Source organism: Sinohyriopsis cumingii, unplaced genomic scaffold (assembly GCF_028554795.1).
Source record: "Sinohyriopsis cumingii isolate HCF-2022 unplaced genomic scaffold, ASM2855479v2 utg000622l, whole genome shotgun sequence".
NCBI classification, from domain to species: Eukaryota; Metazoa; Mollusca; class Bivalvia; order Unionida; family Unionidae; genus Sinohyriopsis; species Sinohyriopsis cumingii.
Genome location: NW_028315918.1, coordinates 2,553,507 through 2,575,344, shown reverse-complemented (window position 1 = coordinate 2,575,344; position 21,838 = coordinate 2,553,507). Strand labels below are relative to the sequence as shown.

General features: G+C 36.7%; 1 protein-coding gene across 4 annotated transcripts; it reads left to right on the top strand.

Annotated features, from left to right (window-relative positions):
* Positions 1-818: 818 nt before the first annotated feature.
* LOC149773673 (baculoviral IAP repeat-containing protein 2-like) lies at positions 819-21,530 on the top strand. 4 transcript variants are annotated; one of them, XM_089946148.1, is made up of 5 exons: positions 1,120-1,582; positions 6,678-7,747; positions 8,039-8,419; positions 9,199-9,323; positions 19,898-21,530. In XM_089946148.1, exons 2-5 carry the CDS (start codon positions 6,811-6,813, stop codon positions 19,925-19,927), a joined length of 1,473 nt encoding a protein of 490 aa, XP_089802274.1. In that variant the 5' UTR covers positions 1,120-1,582; positions 6,678-6,810; the 3' UTR covers positions 19,928-21,530. The 4 variants fall into 4 exon arrangements, with proteins under 4 accessions (XP_089802275.1, XP_089802274.1, XP_089802272.1 ...); XM_089946146.1 differs by lacking the exon at positions 19,898-21,530 and having other exon boundaries at positions 1,131-1,582; positions 9,199-10,332; XM_089946147.1 differs by lacking the exons at positions 1,120-1,582; positions 19,898-21,530 and adding an exon at positions 1,638-4,330 and having other exon boundaries at positions 9,199-10,332.
* The last annotated feature ends 308 nt before the right edge of the window (positions 21,531-21,838 follow it).

The window sequence follows — 21,838 nt, the reverse complement described above, 5'->3', positions numbered from 1 at the left end:
AATAGGCCTGTTTATCATAGACGTGTTCATATCTTTGTCACGTAGACCAACAAGCTCTGAATAGCTCACGGCAGCGAATTTTATAATAATACGTTTGAGACGAGCTAGGGAAAGCAGAATATATATGTAAGCTGCGCGTATAAGCATTATCCGCTCGCTCCAGAACGTATGCTTGTTGATGACGCAAAATTGAGTCTGTACTCAAAAGCGCTTAAGAAAACTTAGGTGTTGACAAAATTGACCCCAAATTCCTTCATAAAACGAGGTACGTTATACACAATAAAATATCACATGCTACGACTAGACATGAGATTGTAACTAGTTAGAATTCAACGTGTTGTAAAATTCAGGCAGGAAGCTTGGTTGAAGATTATATTGATTTCAAAACAAAGCGAGCAGCTGCGACAAGCAGTTTTTATCTATAATTTACTTCAAGTAGCAGTCTAAGTACACACACACACACACACACACACACACACACACACACACACACATATATATATATATATATATATATATATATATATATATATATATATATATATATATATATATATATATATATACACACACACACAAAACAAGCGATAAAACGTTATGCCTCTTTATTAAAAGGAAGGATATACCAGCAGACGCGAATTGGCGAATAAGAATTCTTTCGAATCCCTTAGCAACAGAACGAGATAGAACGTGGGATTGTGCCCAGAGAGTTCTCTGCTTTAAATATAGGGCTAAAATATTTCTTGTGCAGCAGAATCGATATTTATGCCTGTACTGAACAAGCTGTCTTCTTCTGTTATCCAACCTCGACACGCAAATTATCTGTCTGTCTTAATATGGTTTCCAAATTCTCTATGTGATTATCCGAACTATTGTCATTGAGATATCAATAATTAACGTATCTTGCCATCATTCCATGCTATAACTCAAAAATAAATCTATGCGCGCTCAATACCGATTCTTCCTATGCTGGTGGCTGCGATCAGAATATATCCGTTATTTTTCGGATTTTGCGTTAAATTTTAAGACGAAGGATGTTTCTGACATGCCCTTGCTCATTTCCTAATACAGATTGTAGACCGAATGCTCTCTCCAAGCCATGATAAGTAATTCTCTCCGTCTATGTAGTACTTTCTGGCCGCAATGGATTGTGTACCCGATATCAGTAAGGTATTATGTGTCAACATTATGTTTACAACTGGCAAAAACATCGTGGTATCACTACGCAAGCCAGCGGACTAATTAAAGATAGACCAACCTGTGCTGGTATCCAGATGGTAACACCAGACTCTACACACACTTACGTCAGCAATATTTATACGCTAACATGAGGTTGTTGGTGCTGCTTTTTATAAGCTCCGCGCCATTTTTTCAGCATATGTCGGCCGTTTATATGGCGAAAGAAGAACCCGCGAAAGCCCTGGGAAAAACAGCTGACCCACGGGAAGCTACTGGCAAGTTTTCTTACATACCCACTTAGACCGAGCCCGAGACTCGAACCCAAGCGGACAGAGGTGAGATGTCAGTGACCTGTAAAAGCCAGCGCCTCAGACCTCTCGGCCACCCAACCCCTTGAAGATCGGTAAAGTATTTTTTCTACATGCTTACCTTGTAGTGAGAAGAGGGATACCTTCATCTTGTGCTTTATATCGTAAATATATTGAAATATATTTTTCTCCAAAAGTTCATACAACATTGCTTAATATTCAGAAGAAATTTTTGTCACATTCAATTTCACCAGTAGTAATGGTGGTCCGGAATTTCCGGAATTTCCTATTTTACGGCATGTTATCGTGCTTTAATAACTTTCATATTACATTTACACATATTTTGCAAGTATATTCTTAGAGCGGCACGTATAGCGTGATGCCAGTTTTTAGATGGCTTGAGAAAAACATTAAAAAAGTTACAAATAAAATATGACAATGTGTCCTGAAAAGCACATTCTTTTTCCTGTTTTTTCCAAGTCATATAGAATGGAAAGTAAATTGATACACGTGTAAAGTTTGACTTCGTCCTGCTGTAATTTCTGAATTTCTTCGGACTTTCACGAGCGTCATGGTGGGTGTATGAAAAGAGAGTTGTGGTTAGGCAAATACAAATACATCGAATTTATGTTCATGTTGGAACCTTATTAACAGATGATTTTTTGTTGGAGGTGGGGTGGCAGCTTTATCATTAAATCTCGTGTTTTATTAGAGTAAATACTTTATATTAATCTATCTCTCTATTGCTCATCACACCTTTCTTATTGGTCATTTTGTGGCGTCAAGTTATATGTTTGTTGTGTTTTTGGTTAAAGTTGTACATGTTCACATTTAGCATTTTCCTTTTTTATTTCACTAACCTCAGATGACATAAAAAATGTTAAATGAGCGATAGTGTCCTTAGCTGGTGTTCTGTGAGCTTCATAACTCCTTGCAGTATCTGTTTACATTTATTCTACTTCTAGATCATTCTATATTGTGAACTCGATATTACACAGTTTGCGCCAGTAAGTACATTAACATGCAATGTGTTTATAACTGATTGATATTGTAATTCTCCTAAAACAGGTGAGGTAATAAAAGATATACTGGGTTTAACCGGTACCCGGTCGATAACACCAAGTATTTACTTACGTTGTGTATTAGTCATGCATTAACTACTTTAGGTTAGGGTTTGAATGAATATGTATGCAGAAATATACATTTTCTGTTGTGTTTCGTTTAGAATGAGGCACGGTATATATTTTAATTAACTTGTGGTAATGACCTAATGATGGCAGAGTTTTTGAAAACATTTATTGTAATGTTTTGGCTTCCATCCTTACACTATTTGCTTCATGTAATGATGCTAGTTTTATTTTTCTTGTAATTTTTTTGTAATTTGAATATTTGTTAACAACGTACGGCTGTTTATTTACCCCACATGCAGATTAATTATGCAATTAGAAAATTGTTGACTAAGCATTGGTTTTAAAGTAAAGATTTACTGGCTTCTAACTTTACGTTTCCTAAATGCAAGAAACATGATGCACATGTACAAATTTATATTTAGATCCTTAGCGATGTTATTCATTCATTTAATACGATATATTCTCCAACCAGCTATTGTTTTGGGCTTTCTGGATGACTTATAAATTGTACAAATTCTGTCGTCTTCCTCCATGTCAGTTCAGTTATTATTATATTTATATTTATTATTATTATTATTATTAGATAATGTCCAAAGGTCAAGTCTGCAGACATTTGGAGAATATCTAGGGTCAATGTTCGTTGCTTAAATTGTCTAACCTTTTCATGCAGATAAAGAATATATAGATAAAGGGTGGGAATTTCGATAATGAACTGCATTTACGAAAAGAAGGCGTTGCATCTTTCACATTTCCTCTGTTAGCCATGCTGTCTTCTAATATGGCATGATAGGGTTAATTTGGAAGGAAAATATACGTCTGTTCGTGCCATAGATAGGGAGAATTATTCAAGAGCATTAACTGCACTTTGTTCCAGCACCAAGCCCCTTCACATTACTGTTGGTAAAATGGAAGCTTAATTTCGTTATCGGCAGGTACTTCTTATCACAAACTGTGCAAGGACTCTGCAATCACTCCGAGAGCAAAACAGTGGATATTGCTGCTGTCCGCGGCATTAATAGAAGCGAATAAATCAAGTACATTTTCAGGACTCTAGTAATTTTCAGGTCACTTAGGAATCGTTTTCGTGACTCATGTAGAAGAGACAAAAGTATAATGCCCCTACCTGTCTCTTAAAGACAGCTTTCACTGTTACATTACTATTTGCTCGTAAAAACCGACTCTAGACACATGTGGACAAATAGCCATACAAGTCAGTTCAACATTAGTCAAGACTGATTACGCTATCTTACGGATCTTAAAAGGGGTAAATTATAAGCGCATATACCTATTTATTTGTATATGTTTACATGCATACAACCAAAAGTAGGACAAGGTAAACCTATTTTAAGTCTTAGCGCAGCTGGAATATGTTAAAATAGAAATGACATAATGTAAACTCATTTGGCGGAAAAAAATGAATAAGGAAAAAAAAAATAGCGTGGCATGTTTCATACATACAATTTTAATATAAGGATGCAGTTCCTAAAGCCATTTATTCTAAAAACTGTTTAATGGTGAATTTCCCTCTATAGCTGAAAATACACGTGTAGCAGAAATTCCATACGGTCTGTCAATACGAGTACAGAGTTGTACGTTTAGGTGGCATCGAATTTTTGGCCAACACTGTCATTATGGCGTGTCTAGGCTATATATAAATACTCTGCGTACTGTTGTGAACAACAACATTGAACCTTGGCGAGCTACACGAAACAGGTAAGCGTACTAAAAATGGAAGGTTATACCCATTTCAGAATGAGATATTCTCGCACTTAAGAGTTTGACTTTAATAAAGCTTTCTATGACTCTAGATACAACAATGAAATTTAAATGAACAAATAAAAGTGTACACATCCATGCTGCAAAATGTGAAAGAAATCAATCGACTCGAACATTCATTTGAAATGTTGAATATTTCGAACCTGAGTTTCAATATGTGCAAAGAAAAAATACACCAACTTTCTGCTATATTTGGAAATCACTGAATATATTATTACTGTGCATGTATCATTTATACCATGTGACTTTCATTTTCAATGTAATTATATTCACAAAATCACAGTTCATATCCGTTTTCACATGTGTGCGTTCTACGTACATGCGTGCGTGTCACGCTGATGAAGCTGAAACACTCCTTTACCATATATGCCAATGAGAGGTAATGAAGAAATCATTCAAAATAAGTATACATTATTTTAGTTAGATACAATATATAAATTCCATTATAATTGTTGTATGATCATTAATTTTGCATTTCTTGGACGAAAATGGTTTGATATTGGGCCAAAAATCTTTTGACTTTGCCCTATCCACACCCCAGCATCTTTCCAAAATGTATATTATAAAACGAATCCTCTTGAGTTCATTAACTTTGTTCGTTCGATTTTTTTAATTATTCAAATGATATTATTTCTAAACAAGATTCTCCTCTAAAGATAGCTTTGCATAGCGGGCTCTTCTAGGAAAAGGAGGGTAGTTCTTAAGAAACGCTTCTTTAACCGGAACATATACCTCATTGCTATCCAACAGGTGTCAACAGGTTTCCAACAGGTGTCATGTACATCATTAAAGCCACAAAGACTCACTCAAGGCAGCACTATTTATATCCTCAAAAAACCGCAGTTGATCAAAATTGTTATAACATCTGAAATTTATTTTGCAATTTTACTTGTGTTCACTTTTCGTCCCGATAAATACCAGTCACTCAAACTACAGTTATTAATTTATAAATATCTTTAAATATTTTTTTCTTAAACGTCATATAACATCGTCAGCATTCGGAAGAAATTTTGGTGACATGCAATATTGCCAGCAATGGTGGTCGAAATGTCCCAATATTGCAGAATCTTTCTTGTACGTTGATATTACATTTTCGTATAGTTTTGCAACTCAGTAATCTGAGGCGGATACAATGTACGATGTCAGATTTTAAAGGATTAAAGAAAAACATAAAAATAGAAGTAACTACAAAGAGACAAGTCACCAAGTCACTTAAGTATATTCTTTTTTCCATGACATAGAATTAAAAAGTTGCTTCAAGGAAAGCGAAATTACATATGGACGTATGTTTTTTTTTAAATATCCTCCCTTCCAAAAATAAAATGGTCTGCCCCTTAAACAGCGAAGAGATCTGAAGAAAAAAAAACGATTACAGTCATATTATAAATGCTACTCTCTGTACCTCTCAGAGGTAAGTCGGTATGGTGAAAAGAGAGATTACTAATAATTCCACTTCAAGAACATACTCAGCTCCTAAAGTCATCAATAAGTCATCATTATCAAGTATGCATAATTTGTTACAGCCGATTCTATACTAAACTAAGAATCGGATCGGACTCTGTTGTATAAACGAAGTTTACTAAGAGCGTGACGGAAAATAACGTAAACTGAAAACTTGGGAGTCCATGACTCTTTATGATATTATCAAGGTCACGTGGGGACTATATAAAGGCCATGTATTTGGTTTTGGAACATTGATAACCACTGCTCCTAGCATAAATATATATTCTGGTTAACAGTTCGATGTTGGTAAGAAGGTATCATATATGTGATTAATTTATATCCATTGCGTTTAGTTAGTATTACCATATTCCTACAAAGTCGTTTAAGACAATTCCAGACTATGGGTTAGTTTCAGAGGCAGATGCGTATTTCGCTTTGTATACCCCGCCCAGAAAGGGGGGATGGAGGGGGCGAAAGATATTGTTGCGGGTACAAGAATACAACAGTTGTGAAATGGACAGGGATGTATTATTATTATTATTATTATTATTATTTCCACGATATTAATCGATATACATCGCTATATTATCAATCTTTCTAATTTGGATTAGCATTCTTTTGGAATGTATTCATCAATGTGAAATGTATTGTGCTTATAAACTGCATAGGTGTACACTTTGCACATGATGATAGCCTTCAAAGCGAGACTTCAGTGTAGTAGAAACTAGAATGAAAATGTCATGCTCATGATGTGTGTATATATATATATATATATATATATATATATATATATATATATATATATATATATATATATATATAAAGTCTTCTTTATGCACAGGTATCGCATCATAGAACTATATGTCATAGCATCGGTCTCATCATGATCATCATCAAGAAACACACATAAAGGAGAACTTTAAAATATACGTTACATGCCGAGACCATAAAATACTGACGACACGATTTTAAATATGCCTCTGTCATCACTACAGTCATATGCTGGAGAAACTATGAAATCAACAAGTATGAACAACACAAGAGAGTGCATGAAGAATGAGTGGGCCAGATATAGTTCCTTTGGAACTTTCCCACTATCATGCCCTGTTCAAGCAATAAAATTAGCCCAATCCGGGTTCTACTACTCTGGAACAGGGGACCAAACTATCTGTTTCTCATGTGGATTGATGTTCACGGACTGGAAAGAGGGAGACTCACCATTCGATGTTCATAAGAGACTGTCTCCAAATTGTAATTTTGTAAACGGATCTGGGGACGGTAATGTCCCCATAAGGAACAAAGTTGCTGATATTGTTACACGTACAAATTATGAAACCGTTGTCGAGGGCCTGGACGAGAGGATCGCGAATGGCATGAGTGTTTCAGAAAACAATAACTCCAACGACAGAAACGAAGGTCGTATATTAGGTGAAATTCAAACAATCGTATCCTCTGGTGTGGATAGGACTGGAGAAAAAGAAAATTCACGGAATACTGTGGATACGCGGTGCAGTGAGTCACCTAACAATTCCACTTATACATGTAGCCGATCTGCTCAAGTCGAAAAGAAGGAAACTTACAACACCAAAAACACTCTCTCAGAAAAATTCAACAGACAACCGGAACAAATTCAGAATGAAATTAAAATCGCCGAACGTCTTGTAAATTCCAATGAAACTAATGGATCAATCGGAAGCAATGGCATGACAAACAAACTGGTCACATCTAAACCTGCACAAGTGAAACAACAATCATCTAGCAATAAAAATAACACTCTGGGTGTTTGTCTTGAGAAACCAAAACATCCACACTACTCTATTTTAGCATCACGTATAGAATCGTTCAGGGGATGGCCTTCACATATGAAACAGAAACCAGCTGACCTGGCCGCAGCAGGATTCTACTATATTGGTAAGTTATTAAATTATTGATTTTCAAGGATTTTCTAATGTTTGAAAATTACGATTTTATAAGTGCCTGAGAATAATTCGGAAGTCATCGGGTCTTCTGTTTGATTAATTCTCTTTTATTTTCTATGAAGGCGTGATAAATGAGCGCAAGGATCTGTGTTTAAATTGTTGTCGTTCTGTATAATTCAACGATTTTATGGTTGTTAAAGATCTAATTCTTGAATTAGTCGCATCTGATACAATCCATGTGTCGCCTTGGTACAAGATCTAGATTCTGTTACCTATTTCACAGGTGTGGGTGAAAATGTACGATGCTTTTTCTGTGGAGGTGAGTTGAGAAGCTGGGAAGAGGGAGGTGACACCTGGGAAGAGCATGCGCGATGGTACCCTGAGTGCGCTTTTGTGAAACAGTGCAACGGAGAGGACTTTGTATTGAGACAGTTGGCGGGAATAAATCTAAGATCTAACGAAACATTGGAAACTGAATCAAGAGAGAGCGCTGCTTCGGAAAAGAATTCGCAAAAAGAGCTATTCCATGTGCCATTAGGGTCTGAAGCCAGGGAAGTGCTTCCTGAAGATCCAATGGACTATCCGTCAACTCAGAGCGTATTATCAATAGGTTATAACACCGAGATGGTCAAGAAGGCAGTGCAGATGCTAATCAGTAAAAAGGGTAAGTCAGTAAGCAATTGATACATAGCCATTATGTAGTGAATTATCATAGTGATAACACTGGATACCTCCCACTAGAAGCCTGTATGCAAACTACAGCCTGTTTGTGACCGCTCGATAAATCTCATATTCGTTGTTGTTGTTGTTTTGTTTTCATTTTGTTTTCCAACGTAGTGCTGATGACAACTAGTTTAAACACTTTCATCCAAAACAAAGGATCCTAATAGAAAGCTCTGTTTGGTATTCTCTTGAATAAGGAATATTCATTGCTCATTCTTGTGATGGGATGTGTTTTATCTGTTTGGTAACTTATCCTTCTGCTGTATCAAATGTTTCCTTTTATTTTCGATTATTATCAGGAATGGCCACTTCCTATCTTAGTCTCAAAGCTCGGGAACCGTAGTGTGATATTGTAGAGGGCATTAAAATTTCAGGTTGATTAACGGTGAGGGGTATGTTACGAGAGCACGGTTATTACTGGAATAAGTTCATAGTCTCGTGGCAATACTGTCCCATTATTGTAGTCTACTTTTAATATTAAAATTAAATGAATGTTTTTTCCAATGTGATGAAGGCATAAGAAAATGCAACTTCTTTAATATATGAAATGCAAAATATATATGTGAAGAGACTTGTTATGGACAAACGTAATTGGAATGAAATTCATGACACGGTCAGATAGACAAGCTCAGAACTCACATGCACAAACATAAAAAGTTATAATGAAGAAACACTGTTTCAACGCATATTACAGCGGTGTGTGCTCTTTATCTGTTACAGGTCACTCCAAACTTTCGTCCACCGAACTGATGGAAGTCATATTTGAGCTGGAAGAAAATGAATCAAGTTTACATGTTTCGGAGGACACTGATCCTTTCAATGACATGGCGCAAGTGTCAGCCGAGGTAACCACTCAAAATAAGATTAGCGGTACTAAAGACGCGAATGTAGATGGAAGTAAACAAAGTAGTTCCCATTTACAGCATCGCAATCATGTGGAAAAAGAGAAAAATAATCATTCCCCAAAAAGCAGCCTATCATCGAAAGAAATGGAGTCTCTGCTTGAACAAAACCAGGAAATGAAGGACCAGATGACCTGCAAGATCTGCATGGAGATTGAGGAGTGTATTATGTTCCTGCTCTGTTGCCACATGATGGCCTGCCCTCATTGTGCCCCGGCCTTTATAAAATGTCCCATATGTAGGTAATTGGTAAGGGTTACCATAAGGGCATACATCTCGTAAATAGTATGGATTTTTATTTCGACGGTAGAGCGACACACGAAAGTTATAACGTACCGAGGCAATGAGCATAATGTAACGTGGTCGGTGACATGATTTGAATCCTCATCCGTCAAATCTAAAGTCCGGCACCCTAACCACTGTAGACATAATTTTACCGACAAGAAACTTCGTGTGCGTTTCTTATATTTCCTCCATTTTCCTTTTAGCTAGTTTTACTACAGAGAAATTTTATTTTCCCTTTCACATAGACATGCATATCACTTATATTTCCAAATGAAAGAGGCCAGAAACTGTAATAGGATGACTCCATCAGCTATATTATTCACAATGTCATGCCAGAAACTGTCATAGAATGACACCATCGTCTAGATGATTCATAACATGAATACCAGGTGGTTTTATACTTCTTTTTAATAATAGTTACTTGGGGTATATAATTTTCTTAACTTATTATGGTAAATTACGACTGTCAGTATCATGAGGCTGTATTCTGTAAGAAACAGACTGGTTCGCTATTTCATACCTAGAAGTTCTACAATTTTCTTTTAAGCATATGTATATAGATGTAATGTCGCGACATATTGTTTCCTCTTCTTGATTAATAGAAATATTAACTTTGATATAATGTTTGTGATGTAAATGTCAGTTGCTATTAAATTTCGTTGATATATCTTGCTTTTGTATTATTGTATTTTATATACCAAGATTAAACCAATAAACAAATAGCGTGCGTTGTTTTGAAATGCTTCAATAAGGATTGCAAGAATTGTTCAATTCCTCCATCGTCGGTCCCAAGCCCGGTTGAGAGAAGACGAAGGTTTTGCGTTGGTTCAGTAATTTCAGCCGCGTAAAATAGTCCTTGCGAACTATATTGTAACACTCAGAATATATCAGTATTGTGCTTGATTGAGAAATATTAGTAGTTACTATAGAACAAATCGTAAGTCAAACAAATCACATGGACTTGTAAAATGACAGGCGATACTTGTACAGTTTTCATGTGAGAAACAGCAGCTAGTTCTCGGTTTCAGAAAATTTCATGCTGGAAAATGAAGTTACCTTTTGGTCTCAGAATATGGATTTGGTATGGTTGTTCTTGAGTTTGAGGATACTGTCAGCGAAAATGAAAATCGATTAAACGTATCCTTTCAATTATAAACTCAGGAATAAACGTCGTTAAAGGTGATGCTTGTTCTTTTTAGGCAATGATGTAATCAATAAGAACTCTATACCAAGGAGAAAGGAAAGCGCCTTTACCTGGATCCCACATTGTATATCTGGGATACATGATTATATAAACATTTTTACAAACAATATAAAATGATACTATACTTCCAGTGGGGTTTTACCACCTACTGAATTTCGCTAGCCTATAGTGAGCGAGTCCTTACCTTTAAAAGGAACTACCATTGTTTGGGGGGATTATGACATTCTTGTTTAGGATAGGGCATTGGTGCATTAGAGTCAGGAGAAAAGTGCTGTTATCCTGAGCACAATGTATGTATGTATGTATATATATATATATATATATATATATATATATATATATATATATATATATATATATATATATATATATATATATATATATATATATTCAGAGACATCCGAGTTTAATGCATACTCCTACAAAATAGAATCCTACATTATTTAAATAAAACAAAACATCTACACGTGCCTTTTCTTTGCAACCCAATCTACATATATGAGTCTCTTGGCTATGAAAACAATATTAGACCTAGATGTTAATGTCAGTTGTCATTTCAGGCTTAGAAAGAGTAGTAAATGTAGAGGTGGACATGAAAACATGGATACACTTTCACACTGTCTGGCCACACTTTTCCGAATAATGTGAGCTGCGCAGATGGTAGCTTTCCTCAGTGAATGATGACGACGCCATGAGCTCACATCACAAGTAAAATAATTTTGTCTGCAATTTGTGTTATCTTAAAAATAAAATTGGCGAGATTATGTGGAAAAGTAACCGGTGTTCTCAAAATAGCCTTGTTTACCTTTACTGCATATTAGATTAATCTGTTGGGGGTAGGGGGGGGGGGGTGTACAAGAATGATAGCCGCTTGTGATTATATAATGAATTTACACCAGAAGGAAGGCTTTTCTAGTCCACTTAATGGTGGCAGATGATGATAGCCTTTATAACGCTTTTACGTAAAACTGAGGGTTCAAGTAGTTGTTTCCTAACAGAGTCGCCTGAGTTTTGTTTGCACAAGCATGAGTGCCGCTTGTGATTAAATAATGCTTTCGCATAAAACTCAAGGCTTGGCTATCCAACAAGATGGTGACAGGTAAGTTATATATTGATTTTACATAAAAGTGTTTGGTTAGACCGCATTGGAATCCTGATGCTTATATTTTGATTTCAGACTAAAAGGCTGCTATGTTTATCCAATTAGGAAATTATATAGTCTCATAATGGATCTGAATGCTGTGTCGAAAAAGTTCGTGAAGTTACATCAGATGAAACAGAAGTTAGCAGAATGGTACTCTGACCACATTAGGTTGCTCTGAGCTGCCCACAGTTCTTGGTATATGCAGATTCGCATCGCCTGAAGACATTGCAAGAAAAAAGCATGGCAAGCAGCAAGCATATGTAACCTTGTCTTGCCTTGGGGACCATTTTTTTAATCCTGTCATCAGAAATTATATTGAGATCACCACAAGCGAGAAGGTATAGGCTGTGATATCCGCATCAGAAATATAGACAACTTCAGATACAGTGTGGATGATTATATTTCCGATAGCAACACATTGTTACTTTAGAATTCAAGTGTTCCTTTGTCAGAGACGTCAGCAACCTTCCTGATTAGTATTTGCCGCAAGTATAATCTTGCTTAAAAGTCTCCGGTATAGCATCATACGTCCTGTTTCTAGATAAATCTTTCACAAGTGCTTGCTGGATCAAGTTGGATTTTATCCAGAGTATGGTAAAAAAATTCATAACACGGACTACGACCGATATGAAAAAGATAAGTGTCATGGGTTTCTTTAGTGATTTCGATGATTGTGTTGACTGAGACAAATCTAATCAAGCGGAATTACGATTGTTTCCAAGAAAGGATGTGCATAAGAAATATGACTACGTGATCACAAGAGTCCACGACCAGGCCGATTGTATTGCAACGACGATAGATGATATCACGACAAAAAAGATATCCTGATGGCTTGCTAGTTGCTGTCTTGCCATTGACGATTTTTAAGACCACGTACTATTACATCGCTTGCGTGCCAGGTATTTACAAGTCAGTCAAGCGCTATATCAAAATTGCGATAAATTCCATGTCAATTAAAGAAAGAAAAAAAAACCCACAAAACAATAGTACTATAATGTACAGTTTTGAGCAAAGCAGAATAATGGACGCATATGCCAACGCATATAACACTAAGGTAACATATCACATAGGCTAGAATACAGAAGAAGTAAGCTGGATGGTACAAGAAATCAGACCGTTAATTAGCGCATATACGTTCATCAAGGACTGTTTACAAAATAATTCATCAGACGCTAAAGTAATATCATGACTAGATTAATTTCTATGCAGAGATCGCTATCGTACTGAAAAAATCCAGACGCGTACTAAGAAAATAGTAAAATAAACTTGGGCGCAAAAAATCGTTGTATGATTTTGTCAAGACCACTATCGGTCGATCTCAGATTTAAAATTTACAAGACAGCATGGCATCATTTATTTTCTCTCCGTAAGTTAGTTGCCACTATTCATTTCAGTTCCATTGCTTTTATTTTCATTTTAATGTACCTTTTGTGCTAATATTTGTTTACATAACTTTTCTCGTATTTGCTAACACAGACAGGACTTTGTATGACCACGATGTTGTCTACTACTCTGAATTCTTTAACGAAATATGCCATGCTGAATGCGGCGCCACACAAGCAAGTCCTGATATGATTCAGAATTTTGTATACCTGATCTAAGCTTACTTGCACATAGCATTTTTTTAATGATCTCCCTCCATTTGTCTAAATGGAGTCTGCGCTACAATCCCAACGCCAAATGCAATCATAATAAATGTACGTAGGAAAGCGTCCGTGCCAGGAACATGCTTAACACTAAAAGAAATGCTCTCAACAAAAATAACGAGCACTTGTAATATCAGCAAAGTTCGGTAATAAAGTCTTGGTTTTCTGAATTTGCAACTGCATATTTAATAGCTGAAACTAGAAAATTGGTATCAAGATCTAGGCGCATCAGATATATTGTAATCAGATAGTATGCCTCGAATAATTTTAATGTTTTTCTCCTGAACCAAAGGTTGTGACTGTAAAATTTCTGTTGTCGTTTCTGCTTCAGGCACAAACGGTAAAAATTTTGCTGCCGGCTTTGGAGGAAATTTATCATCTAATTTACTTTTTATCATTTTATATAAAAACGAGGCACGGTTCTTCATACAATGTCAACAAACTTATCCCAGTATGTTGATATAACTTTCTTTTTAAAATAAGTTTTTCTTTGCTTGCTAGCTTCTGCTACGTGAGCAAAATTGACTTCAGATATTTTTACACCAGCGAAGTAACTTGTCTGCAGTTTAGGTATATTATAACTCTATGGTAGCTTGATAATCAGTATATTCAAATTCAGCAGAAAGTATATTTGCATCATACTCGCGTTTTTCAACGTAGTTGATAGTATTATAGTACGCTGCTACAGTTATTTTGAGATCCTCTGGTATGTGATATTGTACTCGCTCTGCTTCAGGTTCTAGTTTGCTGATGACATTTAAATAAAGATCCAGTACCTTGTCTTTCAGCATAGTATAATGCACCTGCGTCGCCTGCTTCTCATGTAGTCGAAATAATTTATTATCAAATTCTGGAGAGGCAACAAAGTTTCCTTGTGGTATCTCTGTTGTAGCGGATGTTTTGTCCTTAAGTATTCCGATTTTACCAGCAACCTTTGTGTAATTAAATCGATAGCAGCTCATTTGCATTATATTTATGCAGTTGTATTTAGCTTTGATTTAATAAAGTTCGATCGCTTTCAGCCAATTAGGTGATAGTTCAACAGCCATCTTGGCCGTGATGAGCTTGAAAAGTGTTTGCATTTTTCTTAAGGAACTCTTAATGTGGTGCCAATTCAGATGTACGATAATGAGTACGGCCAGATATTTCATAACAAGCTTGTTATTGAAATACTTTTAATTTGTTTCGAATGCTACAAGTGCTAAATTGTTCATACTGATAATTTTCCAACATGCTCAAGATCTGTAACAAGAACATTGCTGTCATATTTGTCATAATCTGTGCATTTTATGATGTGATATTAATCTTATGTGGTATTTGTTCAGGTTCTAGAATCTAATTTTGTTGTGGTCAGTCTGGCTCTGTTTTTTCTGCCTCTGGTTATGGCTGTAAAAAGTTCTGAACAGCAGCTTCGTGAACTTCAAAAAATAACAGAGTGAATGAAGGAACCAGAAACCAAACCAATGTTTGAGGAGACAGCATCTGAGTCGGCAGGTGTGTAATGTGATACTGATTGGCTTGACGATTTTACCAAAGAAGGCTACACAAATCTTATCGGTGATATTTTGGGATGCTCAGATAAGATCCAGGACAAAAGATCGGTACCAGCAAACAAGGGACTACAAGCATTTGTTAACTATACGGCAAGACATTCCATACGCGAACGCACACTTTAGCAGGAAAGCCGAAAAAGTGACCTGGCGTTAAGGAAGCTTGTTGATGAAGCAAAGACGGTTAGAGCGAGCTTCGAAGAAAAATTCATAAACTTGGACCGAAAGCAAGATTCAGAACTAGATCTAGAACCAAGAGAGTGAAGACACGACACTTAAGACAAGAATAGCGCTGAAGGCTGGCTATCATATTGATTTTGCAATCAATGACAACCTGCGTCACCCGCTTGGATTCGGCTCCCAACGTGGAGTACTCGTATAAGGACTCATATCCAATGAATATATCCGGTACAGTAATTATTGATACTAGAGATGAGATCGTGTACTGTCTTCCTCATACAGCTTTTATTGAAATCAAGGGATATTTGCAAACGGCTGCTGCTTCATCTGTCAATTTTGAGGCAAATACAAACGTGGCGTTGGCAAAGGAAGACTGGAGTTTATTCGAGACGGCGTGGTGTCAGTTTAATAATCAAACAGGACATTATCTGAGTGCTGAGCGTACAAAAATTATGAATTTAAGTTCTATGACCGATGACCATAGGAAAAGCTCGGCAACAAATATGTTTTGGTACAAACACACTTACAATGCCACTGTCAGCAAGAGGTTCAAACAAGGCGTTGTTTTACTTATTATTTACGCAACAACTGATGCTAACTACGGCGAAGCCGAAGCTGTCGCATCCATCCAAGGAGGTTTTGTCAATCCAGAAGATGGAAAATATGATATTGCTCTTATCGTAAGATGCGCTCTTACTAATGGTTATAATGAAGTTTGGATGATGCCGCCTCTGAGCTCTATTTTTGAATTTTACCTTGATACTGATTCAGTATTCGCGGAGTCAAGCACAGGTATTAGAGCGAGCTGATCATATCACGTATATTCTTAGTCCAGCTGGTGTAGAAGACGGACAATTTATTCGTACTAAGTTATTTCTCTAGATGCCAAAGGTAACTCCTTCGATATCACGCGCTGGAATTAAACAACCTGCTGTGTCAATGTAACAAGAAACTTTATTTTTTGCAGATGCGCCTGTACAAGAGTATGGCGTATTTAGCAGCGCAGGTATCCCTTAACTGTAGAACAGACACGTTATCTTGCAGCGAATTGCCACGACACGTTTTTGTAGCGTTTCAACTTGCCACACAAGATGCTGATCAGGAAACTAGCAGCCAGGAATTTGACAATACGTGTCCGACTCCAATTGCTGCCAGTCTCAATATCAGTCATAAATTTGACATGCCTCCGATTCGAATTCCTGTCAAGACTCAATAGCAAACCGTAACCCAAGCGTGAATTCGAATGTAATTTTACTGCGCTAGATATAAAAAAAATATTCGCAGCGTACTTTATGTTTCAAGAAGCAATACAATAATATCAGGACATAGATACAAGAACGCAGATATAATTGGCATTCAACAAATTTACGACCTTGTATCATATCCCATAACGAACATCATATCAGTGAACATTATTCTGACGCTGGCGCATCAGCAGTTAATCAAAAAGGTGCAAACAATTCAAAAGTCTAGATCAAAATTGGAAGCAGCCAATTAAGCCAAAGACAGCACGTTCTGGTGCTAACAAAAATAGCACATGAAATCCAACATCGCTATGATCACTGGCAAACGGGGTAACATTTAAATTTCCTACCTAGCACCTCTCTCACTATGGTGGATTGTTCCTAGCAATATTACCTCTGCTTGTGGTCTGGGATTCATCAGTTTTGTATGGGTTTCGGTTGCTATTACTTGCTGCTAACTCTGATGCAACGTTAGGCCCACTCAAAAGTGGCAGCAAACTAAGACACAGAAAAAAAGCAAACTAGTTTGCACAGAGTTTATCTAAACATTATACTAAGAAATGCCGTATCAACAAGTTAGTAGCTCTCTGTCTCTGTCTCTCTCTCTCTCTCTCAAACTCAACGTAAGCCAATTGCGCAAACATATTCTAGAGGCAGCCCGATATCAATAAAACATTTCATTTGGCGGCGACATACTTATGTTGACAAAGTGAGGAAACAAAGTGCAGCTGGCAGAGGCGTCTGATATGTATATATAATTTTTATTGTGTAACTGACATTTGTCATGTGCGTGATTGAGGGTTATGGAATTTTGCTTACCGGACTTTCGTTATGATTTAAATGGTAAACAACATGTTTACTAAAGATTTAATTTCAAGGCCTAATATTGCTTAAGAATTAGTGGAATTTTTCATTAGTCCCCCCCACACACACACACAAAAAAAAAGAAATTACTATTTTCACCTAGGTGAAATGGGGATCTATATATAGAGGTTTCGTAACAAATGTTTCATTCCTGTTTCGTGCAAGTCCTTGGGAATCCATGATCAGCGTTTGCAGCTATGTTTAAATATAATTTGAGAGGAATTATTTATTTAAATTGTTCATTAGAATTACAAAATGCTCATTGACTTCCTGGACTAAAGCACTACCTTGGGAATAGTGAGAACTTATTTAAATACATTCTGGATTGTAGCATTGTGGTACATCAGATCATTCGAAACCTTTTTACATCATGACATTCAAGATTCAGGATAGTCATGATTATTGGCATTTTTTTCTGAAAATTGGATAGTTTCGGACTTCTGATAGAACATTTAAGATACCTTCCTTTTGGTTATTTATTTGAAGACCTTGAGATGTAACAGCATCATGCTTAATTTGTCTTCAGCACAACATTAAAAAAAAGGCAGCGTCTTAGCACTGCTTCCTCTAATCGTTGAAGGTGGTGAGGGCGCTCTGTTGCATGGGTTCCCGGGAAAGCTTTTTGGCAGTGCAATAGGTTAAGATGTTAGTCCTGAGTAAGCTTTGCATGAAATAAGCTAAAGCATGACACAAAGGGTGGTCATATTAGGCTATTACGTTTATCTAAAATTCAAGTATATTGACAGCATCGTGGTACTTATCGTTCAATAAGAATACCGACGGCCTTGAAGAAACTTTATCCCAAACTAAAAATAATCCATAGGTGTTAAAGACAATATGTGCTGAGTGCGGCAAGAAAACATCTCGCTTTGTCAAATCCATCGCTGGCTGTCCCACCAAGCAGCCGATAGTGGCGCTGGATACTTAATGTCAAAAACCTTTGTGTTTTGTGTTTGGCTCAAAAAAGGAGGATTGACTCTACCTGGCCACGAGTACAATGGCCCATATAATCCTTTGGAATTGCAACGTAATGCAAATGGTCCGCCGTTTCCTGGCCATGAACCATATAACCACGCAAATGCCACAGCGATGCAGCATGACATTTGCTATAGAGATCGTCAGAAAGAAAAAAGCCCTAATAAGCCAACAAGAATGAGGGAGCGCATAGACAAAGGTTTTTCTCAGAGGCGCCATATGACTTAAATATAAGCTTGGTGTTGGAACAATAACAGCCAGAAAATCAAAGGCCAGCAAATAAAAAAACAGAACAAAGTAAGATGTCAGCCAAACAAAATTAGATGGCATGCTTGCAGAAGAATTACACAGGCAGGCAAGACGCCGTTTTCCTAATTGTGTTGATGATATTTTGTCTGCAGATAAAATTCTGTTTGTGATATTGTGTCTGCAGATTTAATCGATATGGAAGAATATTTCAGAGATAATAGAGGCTTCAAATACTTGCTACATGACAAGCTGGGAGCTTGCCACTAAAAATAAACATCTCAGCAGAAGCCCGCATGCCAACTGCAGCCTGTTATGTGACCGCTCATTATAGTGTTTATTCGTTATCAATTTTCAGCATAGCGCGGATGACGAATAGTGTAAACATTTTCATTTAAAACAAAGTATCCTTATAGAAGACTCTGTTTGGTATTCTGTTGGTTGTTGCTTTGGGTTTAACGCTAGTTTTCAACACATGATATGGTTGCCATGTACTAATGGTGGAGGAAGATCCCATGTAAACCCCTGTAAGAACCATCGACCCACTGGAAGCTACTGGCAAGTAGTTTCAGTTACCCACATTGGACGAGCCAGAGACTCGAACCTACACGGACACTCGACCACCCAAGGTCCACTTCCTATTAAATATGGAACATGGATTGCTCAGTTTTATGATGCGGCGTGTTTTATCTTTGTAATTTATCCTTTATTGTCGATTCTCATCAATAATGCCCACTTCCTATCTTAATATAAAAGATCAGGGATTATAGCGTAAAATTGTTGAGGTTATTAAAATTTGAGGTTAACTAAGGGAGGGGGTATGTTTATCTGATCACTGGTATTATTGGAATATGTGCACTGCCTCGTACCAATACTATCTTATTATCGTAAATTACTTTTAATATTAACCGATAAATACATTGAAACTAAATGAATGTTCTTCCAGTGTGATGAAGGCATATAAAAATGCAACTTCTTCAATATATGAAATGAAAAATATGTATGATGTAATATATACTTGAAGAGATTCGTTATGGACAAACGTAATTATAATCTGATTGACGACAAGGCTAGATCGACAAAATCAGAATGCATATACACATACATTAAAATTTACAACTAAGAAACACTAAAATCAAGATGCATATTACAGCGGTATGTGTTACTTATCTGTTACAGGTCACTCCAAATTTTCATCCACTGAACTGATGGAAGTCATATTTGAGCTGGAAGAAAATGAATCAAATTTACGTTTTTCGGAGAACACTGATCCTATCAAAGACATGCGCAAATGCCTGCCGAGGTAACCGCTCAAAATAAGATCAGCGGTACTAAAGACGCAAATACTGATGGAAATAAACAAATCAGTTCTTATTTACATCATCGCAATCATGTGAAAAAAGAGAAGAATAATTATTCCTCTCAAAACCGCATATCATCGAAAGAAATGGAATTTATGCTTGAACAAAACCATGAACTGAAGGATCAGATGATCTGTAAGATTTGCATGGAGAATGAGGCGTGCATTGTGTTCTTATCTTGTTGTCACATGATGGCATGTCCTCATTGTGACCCGGCCCTTATAAAATGCCCCATATGTAGGCAGTTAGTAAGGGGTACCGTAACGGCTTACATCTCATAAATGGTATTGTCTGGTGTTCGTACGGAAGAGAGTGACACAAACGTTTTATAGTGATAAGTAATGAACGTAATGTGACTTGTCCAGTGACATGATTCGAATCCGTACCATTATAATCGCAAGTCAGGCATGCTAACCACTAAGCCACCGTGGAATCTCAAGTAAAGGATTTATGGGAAACAATCGTTATACTACTTTCAGCCGATCATACAGAGTAATTCATTAATACAGTCTCTTTCGTCGTGCTTAACTGACCTGACGCAGAATGACAATGGATAATTCATTGAAATGTATTTCTTTTTATTTTGGTTGTTTTATAGAGCTGAATGTGATATAAAAAGGTGCTCATTTTGACTCTTGGTGTGTGTGTGTGTGTGTGTGTGTGTGTGTGAGAGAGAGAGAGAGAGAGAACATGGGCTCTTGAAACCGGTACAAGTTCCAAAATAGAACTTATTGCCCAATAGCCAGATTACACAGATCGTCACTTTTTCATGTTCATCTTACAATGCGTATGTTTTGGTATCGTTTTATCACATGATATTCAGCTCTGATTGTCCCTACAAGAAACTTATGTGCGTTTCTGATATTTCCTCCCTTTCCTTTTAGCTAGTTTGTCTACAGTAACATTTCATTTACTTTTCACATAGACATGCATGACACTTCTATTTCCAAATGAAGGAGGCCAGAAACTCATGGAATGACACCATCGTCTAGATTATTCATAATAGCATGCCAAAAACTGTCATTGAATGACACCATCGTCTAGATTATTCATAAGATCATGCCAGATACTGCCATTGAATCACACCGTCGTCTAGCTTATTCACTGTATCCGTGGTAGGTTTTATTACTGTTGTAATAACAATTAGTTGGGGTATATAATTTTCCAAAATTACGATGGTAACTTGTAGCTTTCAATAGTATGAGGTACCATCTGTAAGAAACGGACTGGTTCGCTATGATACCTCCAGACATTCTACAGTTTCATTTTAAACATATTGCCTTCTTCTTGATTGATAGAAATATTAACTTTACAATAATGTTCGTGATGTAAATGACAACTGCTGTTAAAATTTGCTGATATGTCTCGCTTTTTGTATTATTGCATTGTATATACCAAGATTCAACCAAGAATCAAATAAAATGGGTTGTTTTAAAATACCTCAATAAAGATTGCAAGACTTTTTCAATTTCGCCATCGCCGGTCCCAAGCCTGGGTGAGAGAGGAAAAGGGTTGTGCGTGTGTTCAGTAATTCCTACCGCGCAAAATAGTCATTGCATCGGAATTTCTTGTACATGCAGTCATGATCCTCGCTATATTCCTTTTCTTCTTTTTGGTTTTATATTTTTTTTTTGTCCCGACGGTTGATTGCACGGCTCCAACGCTCAGTTCATTTGTTATACTTCTTACTGTCATATTTATCTTTCAAGTGAGGCTAGTTGACTCTTTTTCAATGATAAAGCTCATCCTGCACCTATTG